We start from the raw sequence: 25350 nt of genomic DNA on the forward strand, positions 1-25350 counted from the left end.
GATTGTGCACTATGGCCGTTGTTGAGGTAACCATAGTTGTCCTTTATTTGCCCCTGTTGGAAAGGTCACATACCCATCTGTAAGCCCCCATATGAGGAGAGCATGGGGGGGGTGGACCTGGGAACTGATGGAAGGCCACAGCAGCAAGGTTGTCATGTGGGCAGTCATATAGAAAAGAACCTGGTAGATGGAAGCCACCATGGAGGACAGCAGGGGCTTGGAAGTTGGAAAGGTCACGTGCCTGTCTATGGTTGGCTGAGGCAGATCTGCACGGGAGAACTATTCTGAACAGAACGATGAGCTGGCGCGAAGAAGACTGTGCAAAAGGGCGCAGCAAAGGGCCAGAGGTGGAGACTATGGTGGGCCAGCCACCTGGCCATAGATGTGCCCAAGGGTGGGGCCCAATGGGGGGCTGCCCTTGGGGCCTGGCAGCAGTTCAAGAGGGCCAGCAAAGGGCCCTTATATAGGGTAAAGAGAGGTAGCCAACCAAGCCAACCTAAGGGTTGGTTGATTAGGGTTGCTCAGCCTGAATAAGTCGGAGGGCTCAGCCCCTATAAAATGGAGGGCCTTGTGCCCTCATATTCATCACTTGGAGCAGCAGAAAAGCCCCATCAGAAAGGAGCAGCAGGGAGCTTGTCTTGGGCCTCATCACTGGAGGGGAAGGGAGCATACAGAAGCTGCAGACTTAGCTGAGGGTGCTGCCCACCTAGGCTGGTGCAAAGACAACAAGGTGGAAGGGATCTGGACGGAGAGTCTACATATGCTTGAGGTGGAGCATGCGGGCTCAAGTCTAGAGATATCCGGCAGATAGTAGAAGTACCTTGTGGTAATATCAAAGGACCATGCTCTTGTGGGACTTTGGATCTATCTCTCTTTTGTTGTGTCCATAGTTTTGGACGGAAATATATTGTTTTGGTAGCTTCTATATTTGGCTGGTTCATTGTCTATTGATGAGTCTGCACATCTATTTGATGCACATTAAGTAAAGAAGTTTGTGATTCCACACCCCACAGTGTGAGCTCCTGGGCTATTCTATCAGTCTTCTGCTGTGCGTACTTTCTGTTGGTTGATTTCTAACAGCGGGGGTATCCTAGTCGAGAAGATGGAACTTGTGGGCAGGATGAAGACCTGCAGCAAGCACTGTACACAGGCGCAGCAAAGGGGCAGAGGTGGAGGCTAAGGTGGGCCAGCCACCTGGCCATAGATGTGCCCAAGGATGGGGCCCAATGGGGGCTGCCCTTGGGACTGGCAGCAGTTCAAGAGGGCCAGCAAAGGGCCCTTATATAGGGCTGCCTGCATAAAGTCGGCCAGGGGGGGGCAGAAAGTCGGCCAGGAAGGAGGATGTTGGTCGATGGTATTTCCAGCCCCTTGGGGGAAATATAAAGGGGCCATTCCCTCACAATTTATCCAGCACTTCAGCAGGAGTGGGCAGACAGGAGCAGCCAGCAAGTCTCTTTCTTGGGCCTCAACATTGGAGGTGAAGGTTAGCCAGAGGTGTGCTGCAGACTGAGTTCATAGGGCTGAACCTTAGGCTGTCTATCAGGGCAGCAAGAAGCTGAGATCGGGACAAAGAGTCTACATACGCTTGAGGTGGAGCACGTGGGCTCAACTCTAGAGATATCCGGCAGAAGTACCTTGTGGTGAGATCAAAAGACCACACTTTGGATCTCTCTCTCTTTTGTTGTGTTAGTTTTGGACGGAAATATATTGTTTTGGTAGCTTCTATATCTGGCTGGATCATTGTCTATTGATGAGTTTGCACATCTATTTGATGCACATAAGTTTAAGAGCCACCCCACCACACACACTGTGTGAGCTCTTGGGCTATTCTATTAGTCTTCCGTGGTACCCTCTGTTGGTCCAGGGTTGATCAGACCTGCTTGGGGGTTTGTTACAATTGGTATCAAAGCCACTCCCTACCCAAGGAGATCATACCTGATGTAATGAGGGGACTGGTCTCTAGGCAAAGAAGCGCTAGAGGTGGAATCCAAGACGAGCATGTGAATCGGTCAACTTAAGGGAAAGGTTTTGGATAAAACCTTGTGATTTCTAGATGGATTGATTACTCTCTTAAATTGATTAAGGCCAACTATATATATGTGTGCATGTTTTATCTAGGCTACAATATAGGTACTCTCTAAATAAATGGAGCTGCTTTTGCACTCATTGGGAGCTGCCCTGCGCCCTCCCTAAGCTGATGTACTAGATGGCTGTCATGTTGTCCCATAGACCTCTTGGTCTCCTGTGGACGTTAATAGACTTTCTTTCTTTCTTTCTTTCTCCAAACCCTCGAGTTATTTTGACGCAAGATATGTAGAATTATCAAAGATTCGCTTGAAATTGTCTTCAGCAAGGCCTTAATCTTTGCAGATTGCTTTTGACGCAGCCAAATGTGAAGTTGGGGGTGGATTCGGAATACTCCGGATAGAGTATCTTCGAAGGATAGATCTTTTCTTGACAGAAGAGAAGTAAAAGGGCCGATTGCTCAGTGTCGTGTTTGGACTTTTATATCCTAGGCAAAGGCAACTATAAGGTGACCCCAACAGGGAATTGATATCTCCGATTATTAGTTTGAGTTTGCGCTGGTTAGGGGAGACTATTGGGAATGCCTTCTTTCTGATATTGCAATGAAGATGACCCCTTTTGGGAAATATCAAGGTTAACGCTAGATAGTAAGGTGGGTTGCCCTATGGAGATGCGCTTCTGCTGTATCTTATCTTCGTTTCCCTCTATCTTTTGACACAGAGAAGACTTGGTGAATTTGAAAACTAGGCCAATACCCTTGCGTTTGGGTGGGTCTACGTTGAATTATGCTCGACAATTTAGGGCTCACGATTTTATGAAAGTATTGGAATCACGTAAGTAAGAAGATATGGTGAAATTAGATGAATATGGTGCAATTAGATGACTTTTTAAGAGTCGAAACTCTGCGTAGGAGTGTTTAGACAGGCTATCCAGCAATTTAGGCAGCAAGATTGACTTTAGCAGCCCTATTTTTGAATGCTACCTATGCATCTGGTGGTTTAGGCAGCAAGATTGAAAGCCTACGAGCTTTACTTGGCAAGGGGGTTTTTTATGGCTCACCTGATTTTAGATGATGGATTGGGTAGGGATGAGCCCTATTTATGTACGATGGATTGACTAGGGAGGAGCCCTATTTTTGTGCGACGGCACTCGGGCTACAGTTTCTTTCTTCCCGCCATCTCAACCAGCTTCGGGTACTCTGTTTTCTCACTTCCTTCCAGCTGGCGACTGGCGATTCCTTGCAGCTTTTTCCCAGACATAGGACTTCTCCTAATGCAGTGCGCTTTACACAGCCGTACTGTCTTCTATAAGTCACAAGTTGTTTATTGCCTGAATTTCCCTTGTCTGTCAATGGAAGGCTACCTATTGTAAGGGCGATTTCATGGAAGGGAAAGGCAGTAATCGAACTCCCTCTCTTGATCAATGCGGAAGTTCAGTCTGAGGTGACACCTCGGACATAATTCTTCGGGATCTGGAAAGCATGGAGGAAGAGCTATGGAGAGATTTGGAACACTACATTTGGATACGCCATAGCGAGAGAAGTTTTGCATTGTAAGAGATGCAGGGAGGCTAAGAAAGCATCCTCACTAGTGGGAGCAATCTATCTATGAAAGACCTGATTGGAAGTCTATTGAAGGCACCTCCACTCTATTCAGCCCAGAACCTCCATTAAATCCTTTATGAGCAAAGGTTTTCTTTAAGGTCTTGATTAATCATCCACCATTTTGTTGGGTATACCATAGGTGGATTGGATTCTGATGTTTTATAAACCACCGCTTTTATATATTTTGGGTAGATTGGAGCATAGGTTGATTGCTCACTATATGCAATTGTCTATTCTTGATTGCCACATATTTATGTGGTGATTACTATTGCTGTCCATGTTTTGTGCTTCTTTCAAGCTCTCAAATTTAATGTTTGTAATTCCAAATAGAAGTTGTTAGTGAAATCAACCTGTATCCTGAACATAAATCGTTCTTTGATCCTTAAACCTGTCCAGACCTGCGTCTCCCTAACGACAGCTGGATTGGCTAGGGCTGGGTACTATGGGATGCACAGTCTTACTTGGGATGGATTAAGGTCAATGGGTACAAACCAAGGCACAATGAATGATTTGATTAGTCATGGATTTGACTAACTAGTGATGGAAATGGCAAGAACTTGGACAACATACTGTTCTGTAGGGATATTATATAGCTGTTATCTTGACTTTCTATAGATCTTTGATGAGAACCTTTTAATGCTTGACATCCTAAAGCGAGGATTCACCTGGATAGTGGCAAGCTTGGTAAAGGAACTCATCAAATTAATCTTGTGCTTGGATTGAGCACAAGATGGGAACATAAGCTAACTTTAAGACTCTATGTTCTTGTGAACACAGTGACTGTTGGGGTTCTCAAGGAGTGAAATAGGAACACCCGGTGGCTTTGAAACAAGGATATTGAAACTTCTTAGTCACACGAGGAGCAAATCAAGAAGTACAATCCCTGGATTGAGGATTCCTTGTGGTAGTTTATGGGACACTCTGGATAGACTTAGTCTCATAGACCCATCGGTCTTCCGAAGACTTGAATAAACTTTCTTTCTTTCCTACTCTTCTCTTCCCCTTCCTTGGTCTTCCCTTCTTCTACTTGGTATCCTGAGTTTCTTCATGCTCGATTCTTCTTCTATTTTGGAAGAGCATGAATACTTGCCAATTGGCATGTATGAGGGAAGACATGTTTTACGGATTTTCAAATTGATGGATTGCTATCTATTCTTTTGTTGCACCCTCCAGTTGCTTGTATGAAAATACCAACATAATAGCCTACTTAAGTGCAATAATTGTACTGAAATCTTTTGAGGGAAAAGAATTGAAGCTAGCTGTTCTGTGTCTTGGAGTTGCAGGTAAAACATACTGAACAGAGGAATGATATCACATCAAAAGGGTCCAATTATTGTGCACAAAGGGCTCTAGTGAATCAGGTATATGCATGCCTTTGTCAATCTTGGGTATTTATAGGCCTGTTTTCTCTGGGCAAGGGTCAGAGAAGCTAGCTCTTTCAAAACCCAGTTTTCTTATGGCGATGCAGGTTACGGTCTACAACTGGTATTTGTTAAGACCTGGTGGTAGTTGCAGCTCAGAAGTTGCAGTTGGTGGTTTCTTTAGTGCAGGGTAAACCATTTATCCTTTACTTATTTCCTGATGAATGATTGGGCAATGTATGCTTGGAAATGGGTTGAACACTTTAGGCTGATGGAAAATCAATTTGTATTTGGGGGTTTTCTTGCCCACCTAAGGTTGCTCTTGTTAGCTACCTTTGTGCAGAGAGGTGGAAAATGAGAGAGTTGAGACAGCACCCATTGTTGAGCGCTTGGGGAAGTGCAAGCTGCTGGCAAAAGATGGGGTTGAAGTCAGGCTTATGGGTTTGATTGATGATTGCACCACGCTTTCCAATGGCTTCCCTCTGCAGGTGAGTAGCATTCTTTGCCACCTTTCTTTGCATTGATTAAAAAGTTTGTTAATGAAGCCTTTGGGCAGTCATTCAATATCTGTAGAAATGGCTACTTTCCGATTGTATTGGTAAAACAAGAAACAAGGAAAGCTGCTGAGTACTTTTGTGCAAATATAAACTTCAGTTTAGTTGCTAAGTCTTTGAAGTATATTTACATGATAAGCGCCTCATTTTTTTTGCAGATAGTACACTCCTTTATTTCTGGGTTTCCGTATGTATGGAAACTTTTGATAGGAAACATATTGCTACAACATAGCACTGGGGACACTGAGTACCAAGTACCGGGAAGCTGTGATTTAAGTGGCAGTGACCGGAACGTGAACCAGGAGAAGAACATAAATCAACATCAAACCTCTGCTGGGGAAGAGGAAGTACCTGTTTCCTCTAAGCTTGCCAAAAATATGATTCCTTTTGAACCGGTCACAGAAGTTTTTGTTGGGTCGCAACTGGCAAAAGATAAAGTATGGGTTATTCTGCAGGAAGGGAAAGATATGGGAAAAGATGTTGTTCCTACATTAGAGGACATGTCCCAAATGGAGGCAAGGAATGTGCTTAACGAACAAGTCTCCCAAGTTAATATTGCATCTGAATATGCAGTGAACCGCGAAACTACTGTTTTGGAGATGGAAACAGAGAATATAAGGGATGCCGTGATGGACAAAGTTCAAGCGCTGGTTCAGTGTGGTCAACAAAGATGCAATGTAACCCAGAAATTGGTAAGATTCGATGTGGTTTCTAGTTCTTACTTATATACGATCTACTTGCCTTATATTCTACCCTTTTTAATTCAGTCTGAGGGGACTTTTTGGCCCATTTACAAACGGGTATTATCGTGCCAATATTATGAAACGTCAAAAGAGGTAGGTATTCAGTAGAATGGTACTAGTCCTAGTTTCCCTAATGGTACACAAGGCTTCCTTGAAAGAAGTTATCAGTGATCACCATCGTTTGCAAGAGGCAGCAGGGTGGAGCTTTATGGGCAGTCTTTTGTGCTGTGCAAGGATGCCCCCTCTTGTGGCTATTACTGCCCCTTTCATCTCTAGCCTCTCATTTGCTACATCTTTGTCTTCAAGTTCCATCTTTGTCTACCATGTTTTGTCCTTGCTCCTCACCTTGTCAGCTATCTCAACACCCTAACATCTGTTGGTGCAGTCCGTCTCCTCATATCTTAAGCTCATGCTCAGCCTAGAACCATAGTCAAGTATGAGCATTTTATATGAACATTTTATATTGAGGGAAGAGTTTTCTCTACAACCCTTTTTGCTTCTTGACACAAAGAGTAATCAGTTGTGTGTTTAGAATGGAGGCAGAACTCTCATCATCTGCCTGTCCTCTGTCCAGAGGCTCTAGCTATATTGTTATGTCGCCTATGCTCGCTGATCAAGTGTCTTTGCCTATGCCAGTACTCTCTTTTCAACGACACCTGCCCTATCTGTTGCAAACTTTCAACAAATGTATGCCATACAACCAATGTTAATGTTTCTGCGAGTGACCAAAGGTGAGTTTCAAGTTTTGTTCTCTTGTAAGCTCTCTCTCTATTTTGACCTATAGCTATGGAGAGTCTTTTTTTTGGGGAGGGACGGCGGGGAAGAGGGACAAACAAGCAAATGGTTATTAAGTATGAACAAAATACAAGAATCCAAGATAAGATTTGTGAGAGCTTCCTACTTAATCATGCAGAAAAGATTGAAGTTGTCCGAACCAATCCTTACAGTGGAAATGCCACGAAGGTCGTGTGGCAATATATGTGAAAAAGAAACCATGGTCCTACTTTCTCATGAAAGAAGCTTATTGCTGCGCATGAGGAGCCCTTGATCCTTCCCCAAGTGGCCATGAGGGTGTGAACGATGTCCTGTGAAATAACTGAGAAGCAAAAGTCTAAGTTCCATCTGTAATGCAATTGATGTAGTAAGTACTGCAATGCCTTGCCAAATACTTTGAGCCTCTCTACAATCCCAAATGTAGTGCTGACGGACTCATGCTGTGAGTACCACGGGCATCAGTTGGCATCCACCCCAAAGGCCTCTCTCTAGGTGTTGATTGTCAGAAATGGGGAGGATTAAGAGTCGGGTGAAGGCGTGAAAGGAAACAAGGGTTGTCAACATGACCAAATCCTAAGGCAACCCAACTAGATGTCAGAAAACAGAGGTGGACATTGACTGCTACAGCCAACACTCCCTGCAGACAGCGGAAGATTATGAAAACGTTGCCCAAAATTATACAATACTATTTCAAATCTCACTTAGAGAAAGATGCAGACAGTTATTGGACTATGCTCATCAGAGTTGAAACAATCCATATATATTGATCCAAAGATGGACAAAACCATCTAGATGCAAGGCAAGCAGTTGTAGCTTGAATGAAGAGATTTGGACTACTTTTTGATTAGCCTTCTCCTTTAGTGCTAGCCTTCGTCATGGCTGAGTTTGCCCTTCACCTCCGTAGTGCCGATAGAAATTCAGTACAAAGACTTTGTATAAATGGATGCTCAAGTATGTGTGGGTGTGTGGATTTGTATGTGTGAGAGCATACTTTTATACTATGGTCTACACCTACTGTTGGGCGCTGATGATGTCAGTGGGGATGTCATAGTAGCTAGTCCCTGCTATGCGTGATGGAGTTTATGGTTTTCAATCTTCAGCTTGTCTAGACTTGTTCTGGGTTTACTTGCACCTGCAGCATCCCCATCTCTTACACAGGCAACTGTTGTTTGCAGATCTTCTGCAGGTCCCTCCATACAGCTCTGCTTTGTCCTTGCTGACCCCGCTTGCCTGCCATGTGGCAATCGCACATTGGCTAAGCCTTTTCTTGCTGTTTATATTGCCCACAGGGCAGCCTGCATGCTGCCTGTTTGGCAGCCCTGCGCATCTCCTTAGAGCTGCCCTGGGTTCTTGGTCTACCTCCCCTATGTCGTCCTCATTTGTGGGCTCATAGGTGGAGAGGTGACACCTAACACTAGAACCCACATAAACCTAAACTCAATGTCTAATTGCGGTTAGGGTAAAAACTTTAGATAAGGAAGCTCCTAATCCTTCTAACTAATTATTACGTTGGCCACTACCTTAAATATTTCAAAATTTCCAACGCCCCCTTGCAGTGACAATGTCCTAGGGTACAAGGAGTGGCCTCAATCATCAAATGGAAGTAAGCCCAAAGCTTTGTGGAAAGCTTCAAACTTTTCTCTGGGTAGTGCCTTTTTGAAAAGATTTGCAATGTTCTGACTTGTAGACGGTAGATAAAACTGCTCTCTCCTGCATGCGATCTCTCTTTGACATAATGACAATGTATATCAATGTGTTTTGTGTGTGCATGAAACACAAGATTCTGTGCCACTATAATAGCACCTTGACTGTTAGTATGGGAGTAGATGGGTGCAAATCACCACGAAGACCTGCCATCAATCTCCTAAGCCATACATGTTCTATTGTAGTTGTGAAGGCTGCCATGTACTCTGCTTCACATGATGATGGTGCCAATTGGATTCTTTCTTACCCAACCAAGAAATGCATGAATTGCCAATAAAGAAACTATTTCTTTTGTTTTTTTAATACAAAAAAGAGACTTCTATTAAGTATGAATGAAAATCCAAGAGCGACGCCCAAGGAAGAAGTACATCATGCAATGCATGAGAAAACCAAATAAAATCAAGCTCCAGTAGTAAAAGAGCTAGGAAATAACCAAGATTGAGTTTGATAATGCCACCTCAACCTTGTGGGGGCTTCCGAGAAGAAAGGGGAGCAACTCCACTCCCTCAAGAAAACATTTTTCCCGGTAGAGGCTGTGTGTGAGGATCCCTACATAGTCGCCAAAATGGCTATCAAAGTATCTGTGTCTATCCAGATACTAGCCAATGTGTGAGCTGGGTGGACCCAAGAACCATCCAAAGTCTCTGTACATCTGGATCTCCAAATATGCCACATTGCTATGCTTGCCAGAATCTCTCACGAAGTACCACAGATGGAATCTCCTGCATTACTAACCGTGCAACGACAGAAGGGAAGGCTCTTCTCTCAATCCATTCCCTTTCCTGGGGATCCTACTACAAGCCACAATCTCCACGTTCCTAGGGTAACAAGACGTGGGTGAGGGTCTAAGTACCACTCTGAGTCAGATCCATGCTCCACCTGCAACAATCCAACAATTTTGACCGAGTGAAATGAAATCTCTAATAAAACATGATCGGTCGATCTTTTAGAAATTGACTAACAGAGGGTACGCACAGTGGAAGACTGCTAGAATTGCCCAGGAGCTCATACAGTGTGGGGTGGGGTGTGGAATCACAAACTTCTTAAACTTATGTGCATAGAATAGATGTGCAGACTCATCAATAGACAATGAACCAGCCAGATAGAGAAACCACCAAAATAATATATTTCCGTCCAAAGCTATGGACACACTACAAAAGAGATAAATCCAGAGTCCCACCAATGGTGTGGTCCTCTGATCTTACCACAAGGTACTCCTCCTATCTGTTGGCTATCTCTAGACTCGAGCCCGCGTGCTCCACCTCGAGCGTAAGGAGACTTTCCGTCAGATCACAACACCTTGCTGCCTTGAGAACAGCCAAGGTTCAGCCCTTGAGAGCTCAGTCTGCAGCACACCTTCTACTCTCCACCTCCAAGATGAGGTCCAAGGAAGTGTCTTCCGGCTGTTCCTGTCTGCTGCCTTTTCTGCTGAACTGTTGCATGAGTAATGAAGGCCCAAGTGCCCCCTTTTATAGGCCCAAAGGGCCCTGAGAAATGGCCGACCCAGCAGGGGAATGAACCGACCCCCTCTAGCCGACTTGGTTGGCTGGCCCAATCCTAACCAGCCAACCTACTGATCGGCCTGGTTGGCTGGCTCAACCAGCCCTATATAAGGGCCCTAGCCAGGCCCTTTTGCGCTGCTGCTAGGCTGCCCTTTGCTGCTGCTGGAGACCCTGTACACCTGCCCACAGACCCCTGCCATGCTGCGCCATGTCCTCCTGCTGGATCAGCCCTCTGCCAGGCTCTCTCCAGCCATATGTGCATCTTTGTACTGGTCCATACTGCTGATGAGGTCAGCCTCCATGTGTCGCCATCATACAGCCACTCCTCGCTTCTGTTTGGAGCTCCAAATGGCCGCTGATCTGCTCCTAGACCTGCTTCTGCTAGTCGCCTCTTCCATGGTGTTGATCCATACTCCTTCTCTAGATGCGCTGCCCACATCACAGCCATGATGCTGTCCATGTGGCAGTCTCTTTCTTTTTCTGTGAGGTACTGCCCATGTGGCAGCCCCCTCTCCATGTTCTTTCCTTTGGGCATGTCCTGCCCTAGGTCTCCCTCCCCCACGCTCTCATATGGGGGCTTACAGATGGGGAGGTGACCTTTCCAACACCCCCTCTCACGGACTGTCATGTGCACGGATTGGTATCTGACGTGTACTGGGTACACAAGACTAGCTCAGGTAACCTGGGGAGGTTTAGAGCTAGGCAGGCTTGATTCTCGGGTTGAGTGGCAAGGGTACGAACTATTTATAGGTCTTCGCTATTTTTGGCGCTGGGGCCCAAGTCTATAAAAGGGGCCTAGGGGGTTCAGTTCTCAGGGTGCAGTTGGGAGCAAGATTCGTTCCCAGGTGCTAGGTCTGATCCTGGATTGAGTCACGGACGCGCGCCTGCATCTTAGCGTAGCCCAAGGCCCAGTGGCAGATCCCAGGCTTCACAGCGCCACCTGGTGGTATGGGACACCAAGCTGGTTTGGATCTGATTGGGAGTTTGTGCCAGTAGCTCAGCTCGTGGCTTGGAGGGAACATCTCCTGATTCGGGATCATATCCCGTAGATGTCATGGTTGGGTGGTGAGCACCCTGCTCAGTTCTCACGTAGTGTGTGTGTGTTTGCAGATCAGAGGTTTCAGGAGTGCTGGGACGTGTCCGTTGGTATCAGAGCCAGCTCCTGAGGTAGGAATTTCTGATGCGAGTACTTTGGACGATTTCTTCCTCCAGGTATGCCCTAAAATTCGAAATTTGCTGCTGCAAATTCTGCTTGGTTCCTGGGTTATCAGGGGTGGCAAGGATGTAGGGAAAAGGTAGGAGAAAGAGAGAGTCTAGATTTTGAAATTCCTGAAGGGTTGAGGTGAGAAAGAGAAAACGTAGCTGGGTGAGAGCAGAGGTGCAGGAAGGAGAGGCGATAGGGTAGCTGAGTAGCAGGCGAGCAGTTCGAGGCTGATCGGGGCTGCGTGGGGGTCGAGAACGCAGAGATGGAGGCTGTGTTGGTGCGCCATGGCTGGAAGGATTTTCGGCCAGGGCAGGGAGAGGTGCAAGGAACAGGAACAGGGTACGGCCACCCTGAGAGGGGTGTCGCTTTTTTCGAAAAAGCACCACCCTCCAAAGCTGGGAGGGTGAGCCTTTTTTGGAAGCAGGGCTTCCTAATTTGGCTGCCTTGTTCCCTATATAGTTGGACAAGGTTCCAACCTCAGCCATAGCTTTGCGAGGAGCCCTCTTTGCCCTACTACTTGATTGCGCCATCGGGATTCGAGACAGCCTGCGCAGGTTGCCGTATAGCCTGCGTCATCGTCGTACAGCCTGCGTCAGCTTTCGTATCGCTTGCGTCAGCAACCGTATGGACTGCGTCAGCGTCCGTACAGATTGCGTCAGCAGCCGTACGGATTGCGTCAGCAGCCGTACAGCCACGTCAGCCATCCGTACAGTTGCGTCACCTGTACGGTCATCAGGAGGGTACCGTACGGTACGGTTTGCTGTAGGATTCCGTATACTGCAGCCTGCAGCGAATTCAGCAAGAGGAAGACTCCGGGGTTGTTGCGTCCGCGGTTCGCCAGTTTTCAGCATCTTCTTCTGTTATCTCTTGGGACGGTTTTTCTCTGCTCCACTCTCCTTTCAGCTTCGATTCCCTTAGTTATTTCTCTCAGTCTATATTTATTTCAAATCAGATTTCAGATGTCTGATTCTGCAAATCCCGAGTTCACCATGGGAGAGCAGGATTTAGATTACACTCCTGTGGGAGAGGAAGATGAACTGATTACGAAAAAGGCCTTCAGTGAATTCACCACTGCTCTGGATGGAAAATTCGAGCAGGTTAATGCGAATCAAACGGGGTTGACACAGCAACTCCAAGGGATTCAGGCGACTCTCACTCTTCTGGCTAGCACCGTGCCTGGTTGTTGACACTTGGTTACATAAGTGGCAGGTACACTTCCAGTTCCACCCGTACCCAGATGAGAAGAAAATCCAGCTTGCAGCCGGTTTCATGTCAGGTAAAGTGTTGCTATGGTGGAAGGAACTCCAGCCTAAGCCGGATACATGGATAGATTTCGAAGGGTTCTTCAGGAAGGAGTTCCTGAAGAAGGAGGACGATTATGATATCGTTGGCAAGCTTAAAGCCCTCGATATGTCAAAGCTAAACTTGTCCTTTGAAGTTTATCTTCAAAGATTTCGGGATCTGCAGACCAGGGCCACAAAGATGGATCCAGTGACCTTGTTAGGTTTCTTTGTGGATGGTTTGCCAGATTCATACAAGTTGCAAATAAAGAACAACAAATGCACAACGTTGCAAGAGGCCATGAATTACGCGCGTATCTATGATGATACCATGGCCGGTGCAAAAGCAACTACAGTTTCCGACACGAGTGGAAAGAACAAACGCAAGTTCTTTCAGCCTATGACTGGTACCGGGGAGACGAAATCTACGGACGACGCCTCTAAGAAAAACTTGACTCAAGCAAAGAATGGTCGAGCCCGTTTCCTTCGCACATTGAAGCTTAAGAAAGGACGTTGCTTCTATTGCGAGGAGCGGGGCCACACCAAGAATGAGTGTCCAAAGCGCAAGAATCAAAAGTTAGTGCTTGGACCGAAGCTCCAGGCGGGTCCAGGTACCAAAGCCAAGGGAGCGAACCAAGTCTCGATGACAGGTATTTCTGTAAATGTCATTACCTGTCCACTTTCTTGTAATTGCACTTTCAATACTTCGTTGTTTGGTTCCCATGATCTTTTCCGAGTTTATGGAGAAGTTATGGACCAACATGTTCACATTCTCTTTGATCCGGGCAGCTCTCACAACTTTGTTAATTACAAATTTGTGTAGAAGATGGGGCTGTCCACAGTACCTAGCGATCACACCTATGAGGTGCAGCTTCCAACTGGGAAGCAGTTTTGGGATCGCAAGGTTGAAGCGCTTCCTATCCGGATTCAAGTCTACACAGGGGTTCTTACGTGTTATGTTATGCACCTGGAGCATGTAGACTTGTTGATCGGAATAGAGTGGTTTAAAACCCACAATATTCAGATTGGATGGACGGAGCATACACTTTCTTTTGTAGATAAGGACACCGAATTTTGTATTCAGTGTGATAAAATTCCCTCTTCTCAGGGACCTATTCTATCTGCGATGCAGCTTCGGAATATATTAAACACTTCTCATTATGATGTCTATCAGTGTGTTTTGATTCCGCTTTCTTCATTTGTTGTCTCTGTAATTAATAAGAATGATTTAAGTGTGTTTGAACACCGTGAATTGAGAATGTTGTTAGATAGTTTTAAGGATGTATTCCCTGCTCAACTGTCGGAAGGTTTACCTCCAGAACGGGCAGTAGATCATCGCATAGACTTAGTCCCAAGGGCTCAACCTATTAGTGTACCACGTTATAGGATGAGCCAGGTAGAGGAGGATGAGTTAGCTACCCAGCTACAGGATTACCTGAATATGGGCTATATACGCCCAAGTAAATCTCCTTGGGGTGCACCTGTCCTCTTAAGAAAGAAGAAAGATTCTACCTGGAGAATGTGTATAGATTATAAACGATTAAATAAAGTGACAATTAAGAATCGATACCCTCTACCTCGTTCCGATGATTTGATAGACCGTTTGGCTGGAGCGAAGTATTTCACTAAGATTGATTTGCGTACGCGTTATCACCAAATCCGTATCTATGCTAAACACATAGATAGAACCGCATTCCGAACTAGGTATGGTCATTACGAGTTTCTCGTATTACCTTTTGGTTTGACCAATGCTCTTGCCACCTTTCAGCAGATGATGAACGATTTGTTCAGGGATTTTCTGGGCAAATTTGTTGTAATGTTCTTACATGACATCTTGGTATATAGTCGAACGCTTGAGGATCACATAGGACACCTCTGGATTGTCTTAGTTATTCTAAGACAGCATAAGCTCTATGCCAAGATGAGTAAATGTGACTTCTTTATGAAGGAGATCATTTTCTTAGGAAACAAGATTTCTTCTGAAGGTATTAGCATTGATCTGGATCGTATTCAGAAGGTTTTAGAATGGCCTATTCCTCAGACTGTGAAACAACTTCGTTCTTTTCTAGGATTTACGGTATTTCTACGGAAGTCTGTGCGTGATTATTCACATATCACGGCACCCCTGACAAACATATTGAAAGGTCGTGGACGCAGGTCTACCCAGCCGATCTCTTGGAATGATGCAATGAACACGGCTTTTGAAACCTTGAAGTTTTCTATCAAGGAAGCACCCGTTCTTGCATTACCCGATCCTACTCGGCCTTATGTTTTAGAGGCCGATGCGAGTGATTATGCGATTGGGGCAGCTCTATTCCAAGAGGGCAGACCTGTAGCTTTCGAGAGTAAGAAGCTAGATGACACTCAATATCGTTGGCCCACACTCGAGAAGGAACTTTATGCTGTAGTGTATGCTCTTAAGGTTTGGAGACACTACTTGTATGGTTCAAAGTTCCTTGTATTGACTGATCATCAGTCAATTAAGTATGTGTGTGATGGATTTGAATTGAGGCGACGGAAAGCCAGATGGGCAGAATTAATGCAAGATTTTGATTTTGAAATACGTTATCGTAAGGGTTCGTTGAATAGTGTGGCGGATGCCTTAAGTCGAGTTAAGTTTGTAAATGCTCTGTCATTTACGGAAATATCCTCAGACCTATTTCAATCCTTGAGAGGGCTATACGCAACTGATAGTCATTTCAGTTCTTATTGGCAGAGAGTCCAGGATGGGAGCTCCATGGTTGACCAGGACTCAGGGATTGTGCCACCTACGGTACAGGCGGCGGGAGGTCAGTGGATGATTAGGAACGGCTTGCTGTTCCGGAATGAAAAGATTTGTGTGTCAGATGTTATGGACCTCAAATCCAAGATTCTCTGGGAGTGTCATGATGCTCCTAGTGCTGGACATCCAGGTATTCATAGGACTCTGTCTCTTGTGAAGCATACCTTTTATTGGCCAAAGATGCGTGCATTTATTGAGAACTATGTAGTAGGTTGCCGGGTTTGTCAGGTTACTAAGGCAGAACGCCTTAGAAGCGCAGGGTTGTTATAGCCATTACAGATTCCAGGTAATAAATGGGAAAGTATTTCCATGGATTTTATTACTGGTTTGCCTCGAACGCGCAAGGGTCATGACTCCATTTGGGTCATAGTCGACCGTTTGACAAAAATGGCTAGATTCTTACTTACTAGAGCTACTATTTCAGCTGTTCAGCTGGCTCACGAGTTTGTGGACCACTTGTTTAAGCTGTATGGTTTGCCATCTGACATAGTCAGTGACAGGGACTCAAAATTTACAAGTAACTTTTGGACACTTGTTTTTGAGAAGTTAGAAACTACTCTAATATGAGTTCCTCGGATCATGCACAATCCGATGGCAGTACAGAGAAGGTTAACCAGCTGGTTGAAGACATGCTTCGGGCATATGTATCTAAGAGACAGTCTTCATGGGAAGATTATCTACCTATGATAGAATTTGCTTACAACAGTGCAAAGCATTCGAGTATTGGTTACAGTCCTTTTATGCTTATGTACGGGTTTCAACCTAAGTCACCAGTTATGGTTGGGTTAAAAGGGATTCAAAATGATGCTGCTAAGAACTTCTTGCAGGACATGCAGGAAATGTTGCAGTTTGCCAAGGAGTCTATTAGAAGTGCCCAAGATCGGGACAGATTTTATGCTAATAGACATCGTTCACCTAGAGAGTTCTCTGAAGGAACGATGGTATATTTGTGAATTCCCAAGGAATCCAAGAGCCTAAGTACTGGTTTGGTTCCGAAATTATCCCCCAGATACTGTGGCCCATTCAAGGTCATTAAAAGAATTGGACCAGTTGCATATCGACTAGAATTGCCTCCTGATGTTAAAGTACATCTAGTCTTTCATGTCAGCAGACTGAAAGAAGTCTTGGGTGCGGATGATCAACTTGTTTCTCCTCACGAGATAATAGACTTACTGATTTGACTTTTATTCCACACGAACCTGAGTGTATTCTTGAATTTCATGACAGACAGATTCGTAATCGATCTATCACGGAATACAAGATCAAGTGGAAGGATCGTGTTGAGGAGGATGCAACATGGGAGACATTACAAAACCTCCAAAGAACATTTCCGGGTTTTTTAGCGAACTCAGGAGTGAGTTCTTAGAGGAGGGGGAGTATGTCATGTGCACGGATTGGTATCTGACGTGTACTGGGTACACAAGACTAGCTTAGGTAACCTGGGGAGGTTTAGAGCTAGGCAGGCTTGATTCTCGGGTTGAGTGGCAAGGGTACGAACTATTTATAGATCTTCGCTATTTTTGGCGCTGGGGCCCAAGTCTATAAAAGGGGCCCAGGGGGTTCAGTTCTCAGGGTGCAGTTGGGAGCAAGATTCATTCCCAGGTGCTAGGTCTGATCCTGGATTGAGTCGCGGACGCGCGCCTGCATCTTAGCGTAGCCCAAGGCCCAGTGGCAGATCCCAGGCTTCACAGCGCCACCTGGTGGTATGGGACACCAGGGTGGTTTGGATCTGATTGGGAGTTCGTGCCAGTAGCTCAGCTCGTGGCTCGGAGGGGACATCTCCCGATTCGGGATCATATCCCGTAGATGTCATGGTTGGGTGGTGAGCAGCCTGCTCAGTTCTCACGTAGTGTGTGTTTGTTTGCAGATCAGAGGTTTCAGGAGTGCTGGGACGTGTCACGGACACATCTCGGTCCAATGCCAACACGTCGATGACGATGCTCCAGTAGCTCCTGGTCGTACTCCTTTGGAACACTTCGATGTTAAAATGTTTTCTTGGCTTTTGATCCAGTGGCTCGTGCTCCACCAAGTCTAGTTCCGCTTCTGCACACCATTATGATACACAAGTCTATCTCTAGTAGCACCTCCTGGCACCACCACGTTCAGTCACGTTCCTGCCTTTGAACTCGAGCAATCCAGCCATCATGAACTTGCAGTTGTCCCCCTCATAGTGAGTGAACAACTTGGAGTCTTCCAAGCACCATGCTCTGAGGGTCTGTTTCAACCCGTCCTTCCTTTGGCAAGGTCTGCAACAAATGAATATCTTCAGATAACCTAGACCATGAACTATCACTGAGCTCTCAAGCAGGTACTCTTCTGGCTTCAGTACACCGCGTCCATCACCTTCCTGCAATCTGTGCCCGAGATTTGAAGAAGCATCCACATTTCCCCTTCTGCCTTCAAAGAAGGCCAATTCCTTCCAATCTCGCATTACGTGAGACAAATGAAGAGTAGAGTCTCTCCATAGCATGCTATAAAGGCTCAAATGAAGAACATCAAGTACATACCATATCGTCGTACTACCTGTGTGCTTGCTCTGAAAGCAAACCATGCACCTCATCAAGGTACTTACCAATAGCGTGTGTAATCTTGTATTGTCCCCTTCTGAAGTACAACATCCATCTGAACATGAGACGCCAGGGCACTCCATGGAATCCACCCTCTTGTCAGTGTCAATAGCCACGCACCTGGAAGATACCAAGCACTCCATGCTGTCCTTAACCTTTACAAAGGCATCTAACTCCTCGCCGACCCACATCTCAATGTCAGACATCATCACTGTGGTTTCTAGGTCAGCATATCTGACCTCAGTAACACACGGAGATGTCACCAAGAACAACTTTTCGATTACCACATTTGCTTCACAATAGAAGCACTTCTTTTTCTGCTTCCTCTTAGAAGTGCCCTCATCATCAGAGTCGTCTTTCTTGGACTTGCCACCGTTAGGCTTGTCCTTTCCTTTGCCAGCAGTGCCTTGTCATCTTTGTCGTTGTTGTAGAGCTTCTCCCTAGCTTCTTCCTATAGCAGTAATGGCCTAACTCCTCAAAAGTCAAAGGTTTGGTCCTCTGTCCTACTGTCACAATCGTTACAAAGCTTTTGAAACTCCAAGGTAGCCTCCTCAGCACCATCAAGGCCAAATGGCACGAGTTCACCTTTTGACCAACTGATGCCAGTTGATTCCTCAGCACCTTGACCTTCGTCAAGTAGTCATGTACCGAATCTACCTCATCCATATCAAGGTTGTAGAGCTGATGCTAAAGAAGCAAGATCCTGGATGTGTTGCCTGTCTCGTACAGATCCTTGAGTGTGACCCACGCCTCTACTGACGTCTCGGCCATCAGAGTCTGCCGTAGTCCCTATGATCATTGCCAGGGCATGGGCATCTTTGTCTTCCCAAGCTTCGAGCTCCTCTCCATCTACTGCCATGAGTATATTCCCCTGTTTGTCCACCATATCCTCTGGTTTCGCCTCCACTCCCATTGTCAATTTCTATAGCGCTTTTGGGCCACTAAATGACTCCGGATCTTCACCTTCCAGATCGGGTAATTTGTCCCATCCAGTTTCCCGGACTCTCCAAAGTTAGGGATGGTGAAAGAAAGAAATTTGAGGCAGGAGGAAGGAAGAGCAGGGGTTGAAGAGGCTGAAGAGGTCGACATCTCTGCTGCTAAACCACATAGCAAAGGCGATCAAACTCAACCTTTAGTAGACTAGAACTCCTTACGCACCTGACTGAACTTGAGTCACCCTCCTTCTCGCAAGGGCAATGTTCTCCAGTTGTGGAAGTTGATTCCGAAGAGCTTCTGAATCAAGGTCGTCCTTCAACAAGGTCCCTGCCTTCAGGCTCCCACACCTGTGAGCCTCCTACTTGGGCTCTGATACCATTTTAGAAATCAATCAACAAAGGGTACGCACAGTCGAAGACTTATAGAATTGCCCAGGAGCTCACACAGTGTGGGGGGTGTGGAATCAGATGTGCAGACTCATCAATAGACAATGAACCAGCCAGATAGAGAAACCACCAAAATAATATATTTCCGTCCAAAGCTATGGAACACAATACAAAAGAGATAGATCCAGAGTCCCACCAATGGTGTGGTCCTCTGATCTTACCACAAGGGATTCCTCCTATTTGCTGGCTATCTCTAGACTCGAGCCCACATGCTCCACCTTGAGCGTAAGGAGACTTTCCATCCAGATCACAACTCCTTGCTGCTGAGAGACAGCCAAGGTTCAGCCCTTGAGAGCTCACTCTCCTTCACTTCCAGGATGAAGCCCTAGGAAGTGTCTTTTGACTGTTCTTGTCTGCTGCCTTTTCTGCTGAACTGTTGGATGAGTAATGGAGGCCCAAGTGCCCACTTTTATAGGCCCAAAGGGCCCTGAGAAATGGCCAATCCAGCAGGCGGATACACCGACCCCCTCTGGCCGACTTGGTTGGCTGGCCCAACCCTAACCAGCCGACCTGCTGGTCGGCCTGGTTGGCTGGCTCAACCAGCCCTATATAAGGGCCCTAGCCAGGACCTTTTGGGCTGCTGCAGGCCTGCTCGGCCATACCAAGGGAACTAACTATAATACTCGAGAATTTTCTTGACTCTTGCATCAGGCTTGGTCTTACACTCATCTGGAACATATATGAAGCATTTAGAACCAAAATCCTTTACATGCTTGACAGAGAGCTTTTTACTTGAACAGGCATGGTGTGGAGTCTTTCCATGTATAGCCTTCGTTAAACTCCAATTGAGTAAGTATATGAAGTACGGATTGCTTCAACCCAAAACCGTCTCCAAGTCCTTTGCCATCCAGCATTAGTGTCATAGTCACCCATTCCTTGAAATTTGTCAAACACATTTGATTTTTTCTTCAAGATGTATACTCAGTTCTTCTTGCTGAAGTCATCAATGAAATTGAGAAAGTACAATGCCCCTCCAAGTGATGAGGCGAACATATTACCACAAGTATCTGAGCAAACTAATTGGGGACACGATTTAGGCTTCCTTGAGAAATAGTCGTCTTGCTTGCTTGCCCATCAAGCAACAAGCACAAATGTTGCAGTGAATTATGGATGGCAAATCAAACTCTATCTTCATTTCACTGCTAGTATCTGCATGAACAAAAAGAAGGTCTCTACAAAGTTCAAGAAGAACATCAGATATTATCTTAGTCTCACATGTGCCTGTGATGAAGGGTATTTCTACCTGTTTTAAGGGTTTAACCATCTACTACAAGGCCTCGTTCTGCTCGGACTACGAAGCTTTCATTGAAGGGCCTGCATGTGCCTCAAGTTTGGTTCGACCAAGGGTAGTGCTTTAGCAAATTATGCGGCTGAAGATTGGTCCTTTCTGGTCAACTGTTATGATGCTATGTATGATCCCAACCATGGGATTACCTCATTCAATGTGAGTGATGCTTCAACTGCAGTTTGGTATTTTGATAGTGGGGCTTCCATGCACATTGGTTCACGGAGGAATTTATTTGTTGATTCATGGCCTGCTCTAGTTGGCAAGAGAGTGTCTTGAGCCAACAATTCTTCATTTCCTATGAATGGAATCGGAAGCATTTTGCTGTCATCAGTGATGGAACTGATTCCAGATGTCCTTTATGTGCCAAGGATCAAGAAGAGTTTGCTGTCGGTTTCCTCTTTTGGGAGAAGAGGTTTTGGTGTCATTTTGGATGATAAGTGCATTGCCAGGGATAGAGAAAAGGACTATCAAACACTTTAAATCAGGGTTTGTACCAACTGGACAAACATGACAGCAGCATGTCGAACGGCATGTGTGGCATCAGTTAATTCAGAAATGAAAAATACAGAATTATGGCAATTTCTGAAAAATTTCAAAGATCAGAAATCTGTCCCAAAGAGAAGCTCTAGAAGGTCTCCAACCTCTAGCGTGAATCTGAAGTTTTCTGGCATTGCTGACTGTAAACTAGAAAAGGGGTGACTTTTGGAGTGGTCTGTTGCTGAAATCCACCCCAACTTAGAGGATCCCACTATAGACATCTGATGGGAAGACCTCCATAAAGCCAAAGTGTCTGGGATAAAGCTGATGCCCTCTGGATAATGGTCAGAGTACCACCATTTCCAATCTGCTTGTGAGCATGGGCATGCTAGTGACTGTGGAGGTAGGTTTTAGATTGGACCAATCCACATTGGTCCCCCACATCTTCACCCTCAGAGCAAGCCATCATAGAGAAAGCTTGACATCAGAAGCAGATAACATATTGTTGCTTTGTGGAGTTCTGCAAGGCCTTCGATTCAGTAACGCGGACTTGCGTCATCGTATGACTCCAAGCTTTAGGCATAGCACACAACGTTATATGGGCAGTCATGGCCTTGTATGAGGGTGTGCAGAATACACACCACCCGACGGTTGTCAGAGGAGGTGAGCAGCACCAATGGAGTGAAGCAGGGATGCCTGCTCTCCCCCCCTCTCTTTGGCCTTTACATCAATGAGTTAGCCTCTTTCCTGGATGCTCTAGGTGGTCGAGGCTTGATCCTGGCATAGACTATCATACCTATCTCGCTCTATGTATCATATATCCAATCTTTTCTTCGATATAACATCTTTGACTCTCTCTTTAAAATTCTTTTCTGCAATGTAACACCTTTCAGTCTCTCTCTAAAATCCTAACCAAGAGGGATGATTTCATTCCTTTGGAGTTATGCTACTACGAGGATCAACTTTGTGGAAAAACATACTTTTGCTACCCTTAGGGCGTGGAGCTGAACAATTTCCAGCCCTTAGGTTTAACCTACAATCAATAATGATACATTAGGTTTTGCTGATAGATCCAACAACAAGAAAATATATAAGAGTTATACATCATTTGAAACATTCTTCTATAGAAAGCCTCAAAGAATTGAATCTTGAATGTTTTTGTCTGTAAGAGTTGACAATGATTGTCATTGTATGTTATGTGCTTTAACATGATGGTTTACACTCTTCATACAGGTTGGAACTCAGAATGGGGCTTTTGATGAATTGAATGAGCAACCCATCGTAGCTGGAGATGGTGTTACAGATAAGCAAAGGGATAGTGAAGTCACAATGCTTAATGTGGTGTCAAATCAAAATGATGATTTTGGCGCAAGTCCAGGAAAATCTATGGAGGGAAACATAGCCATGCAAAACCTGATGATGGTATCTCGTGTAACAAGATCAAGATCTCGGGAACAGGATAATATGGTAGGCTGCCCTGATTTCAAAGGAGAACCATAAGCGTCCATATTGCAACAAATATTCTCCAAAATGTGAAATCAATTTGCACCATCTAAGCTGTAGGCCTTGTATGCTGCTTTTGGCCTGTTTAATTCAGGTTATTACCTGCAATGGCTGGCTAATTTGCAGAGATCGTGTGACGCTAGAAGTTCTGGATGTGATGGAACCCAAAAGAGGCTTCATGAATTGCCAAATGGACACAAGTTAAGTGCACACTCAAATGAATCATTGTTAAAACAAACAGAAATTGAAAACTCTCCTAGAGATGTGGAGGTAAAGTACATCCATGGTGGTGAAACAAGTATTGGTGCGTCTACAGAGGGACACCTCAGGAAGGGGGTGAAGCATGCTCATTTTGCAAGGTCCGAAGGGAAAACAGCCAAGAGTTTGGTGAGGTTATATCCTCTAAGTTTTGAGTTATTTTTTTGAATGAAATGCTATAGCAGTTTTGATCATAGAAAGGAAAGAACCATCAAACATGTGGTAGTTAATGTGATGGTTAGACAATTGTCTTAGTGTACTGCTTGTATAGCCATGCGGCGTGTGTGCACTTGAAATGCAGAACTTGGCAAGCGATTCATGCAAGGTGCAAGCAAATGCATGTAATGGTTCAGCTATGAATGCATGCAATGATGGAGAAGGTGAAGTGAAATCCTCAAAGACTGGATTGGGGTCAGGATTAGTTGCTTCTCCTACAAATATAGAACTACCAGTGGATGGTCAGACAGTGAAAAAATCAATAATAAAGCAGAGAGTGGGTTCTACAAAGCCGAAAAAGCAGCTGACCAAGCCTTTGGTAAGAAAATGCATTCACTCAAGCAGAAAAACATATGGAAAAATGAGCATAGCAAACCTTTGGTTAGATAATGCATTAATATAATAATTTAACTTCTGTATTGCTTGCCTTGTCATTGTCTGCAAAAGTGCATCAAGAAAGGACATTGTACAACTAACTTTTAATCTCTATCTGTCGTCTCGTAATGGTCAATAGCTTGATTTGTATGGCAATTTGGAAGCTGGAGAATGCGTCTGAAGTGATCCAAAATTTGTGGTTCTATTTTGGATATTGGATACAGGATCTCTTACCCAAGTATAAAAACTCAATATTTAAAACAGTAATTACATGAGCATCCCTCATTGTGACGAAGGCTACTAGATATGCTGTGTGCTGATCAAGAGACATAGTAAGGATTGATAGAGTAGCGGACAAGCGTACATGTTAATCCTTGTTAGAGTCTATTTCTAGATGAGAGACTATAAGAGGCTAATCGGAAATTCTTTATTGATTTGTTCATTGCCCCACAAATCGCAAACCATTTGCCTCCTACCTTGCTTTAGCAGTACCGCAAAAGGGCCTCAAAATGCAATGAAAGAAATGAATAGGCATCGCCTGGCGCTTCCCCTCATGGTGCCCTCTGGGCTGTTTGTAAAGCCCTCCCTCCCCTTGGCTGCCTGTGTGCACGCTCCCCCTTGGCTGTGGCAGATTCCTAAACCCTCCTTCCTCCCCCCCCTTGTTACCAGATATCCCCCCCCCCCCCCCGCCCCCCCCCCCCCCCCTCCCTCTCTCTCTCTCTCTCTCTCTCTCTCTCTCCAGATCACATTCAATTGTCTCTTTTACCTCGCCCGTCACTCGGCCGTACAGCCTGTCAGTCGGCCGTACCTATCTCCAGCCCGTGAGCTCGCCACTTCAGCCCGTCATCTCATCTCTTCTTGTTGCCCGTCTCCCGTCAGCAGGTGGCCACCCGTCAGCCCTTCGCCTCAGCCAGTCATTACCTCAGCCATTAGCAGACAAACTAACCCTAACCTCGAGTTGGGCTAAACCCCCAACCCAACCTGGGGGTTAGGTTCAGCTAGGGCGTTCAACAGACAACCAATTATGAACTGGCCTACCCTCTCCTCCAAGTCACCCTCAACTCCTTCAACCTTCATCAGGACTCGGTACTCTACAGTTACAGCCATGACACCTCTCCAGATGTACGGAATTAGCAACAAGAAGGCTCAAAACGACCTATCCTTGGGCAATAGGATCAGATTTTTTATCTACAGTAGGCAGTGAGAGAGCTACGATTGGAACTGGCAGAAGTAAAGGCTCGACTTCACATTATGGAAGGGCCTGGTAAGCAGGCAGTAATTGATGAGGTTGTAAAATCTTGTAAGGATTCCCCCCCTACCCCGCAGCTAGTCTCTACAGTCAAAGATCTTGTTTACATTGAAGTACAGACACGAAGCTAGATGTGATAATGCGCTGAAGATTAGAATAGGGGAACTCCCAGAAGATTGGGAGGACACATATACTGAATGGGTGGATGATGACGAGCAGGATGATGACAACTCCAGGTGAGCTGCTATTATGCACTATAAAGGTCATGCAATCCTTACACTGAAGTCAAAAGATATGCAGATCAAGCTTCTTCGACAATCTTACAAGCTAAAGGGTACCAAAGTATGGATAGCAGAGGCTTACACAAGCTCAACTCAAGAATAAGGCAACTGAATTAGCTAAAGTCAAAGGCTGCCAAAAAGGATGGTAAATGGGCAATTTACCGTGAAGGCGTAGCCCTAATCAGAGAGTTTAAATCAAAACGAAAAGACTCTCAGTCTTAA

At 45.4% G+C, this 25350-nt stretch overlaps 1 protein-coding gene across 6 annotated transcripts in view; it reads left to right on the top strand.

Moving 5' to 3' along the window:
* LOC147888524 (dentin sialophosphoprotein-like protein) overlaps positions 1-25350 on the top strand; it is a 100338-nt gene that overhangs the window by 6689 nt on the left and 68299 nt on the right. For 4 of the 6 annotated variants that reach the window (XM_087392819.1, XM_087392816.1, XM_087392817.1 and 1 more), the window contains exons 2-8: positions 4912-4989; positions 5097-5179; positions 5333-5477; positions 5702-6235; positions 22480-22713; positions 22876-23136; positions 23309-23542. In XM_087392819.1, the coding sequence (XP_087248945.1) occupies positions 4912-4989; positions 5097-5179; positions 5333-5477; positions 5702-6235; positions 22480-22713; positions 22876-23136; positions 23309-23542 (1569 nt within the window). The remainder of the gene's footprint in view (positions 1-4911; positions 4990-5096; positions 5180-5332; positions 5478-5701; positions 6236-22479; positions 22714-22875; positions 23137-23308; positions 23543-25350) is intronic. The other 2 variants (XM_087392818.1, XM_087392821.1) reach the window with 2 other exon arrangements.

This window comes from Dipteris shenzhenensis, chromosome 21, assembly GCF_047967505.1.
Source record: "Dipteris shenzhenensis isolate YYH24624 ecotype China chromosome 21, Dip_SZ_1.0, whole genome shotgun sequence".
Classification (NCBI taxonomy): Eukaryota; Viridiplantae; Streptophyta; class Polypodiopsida; order Gleicheniales; family Dipteridaceae; genus Dipteris; species Dipteris shenzhenensis.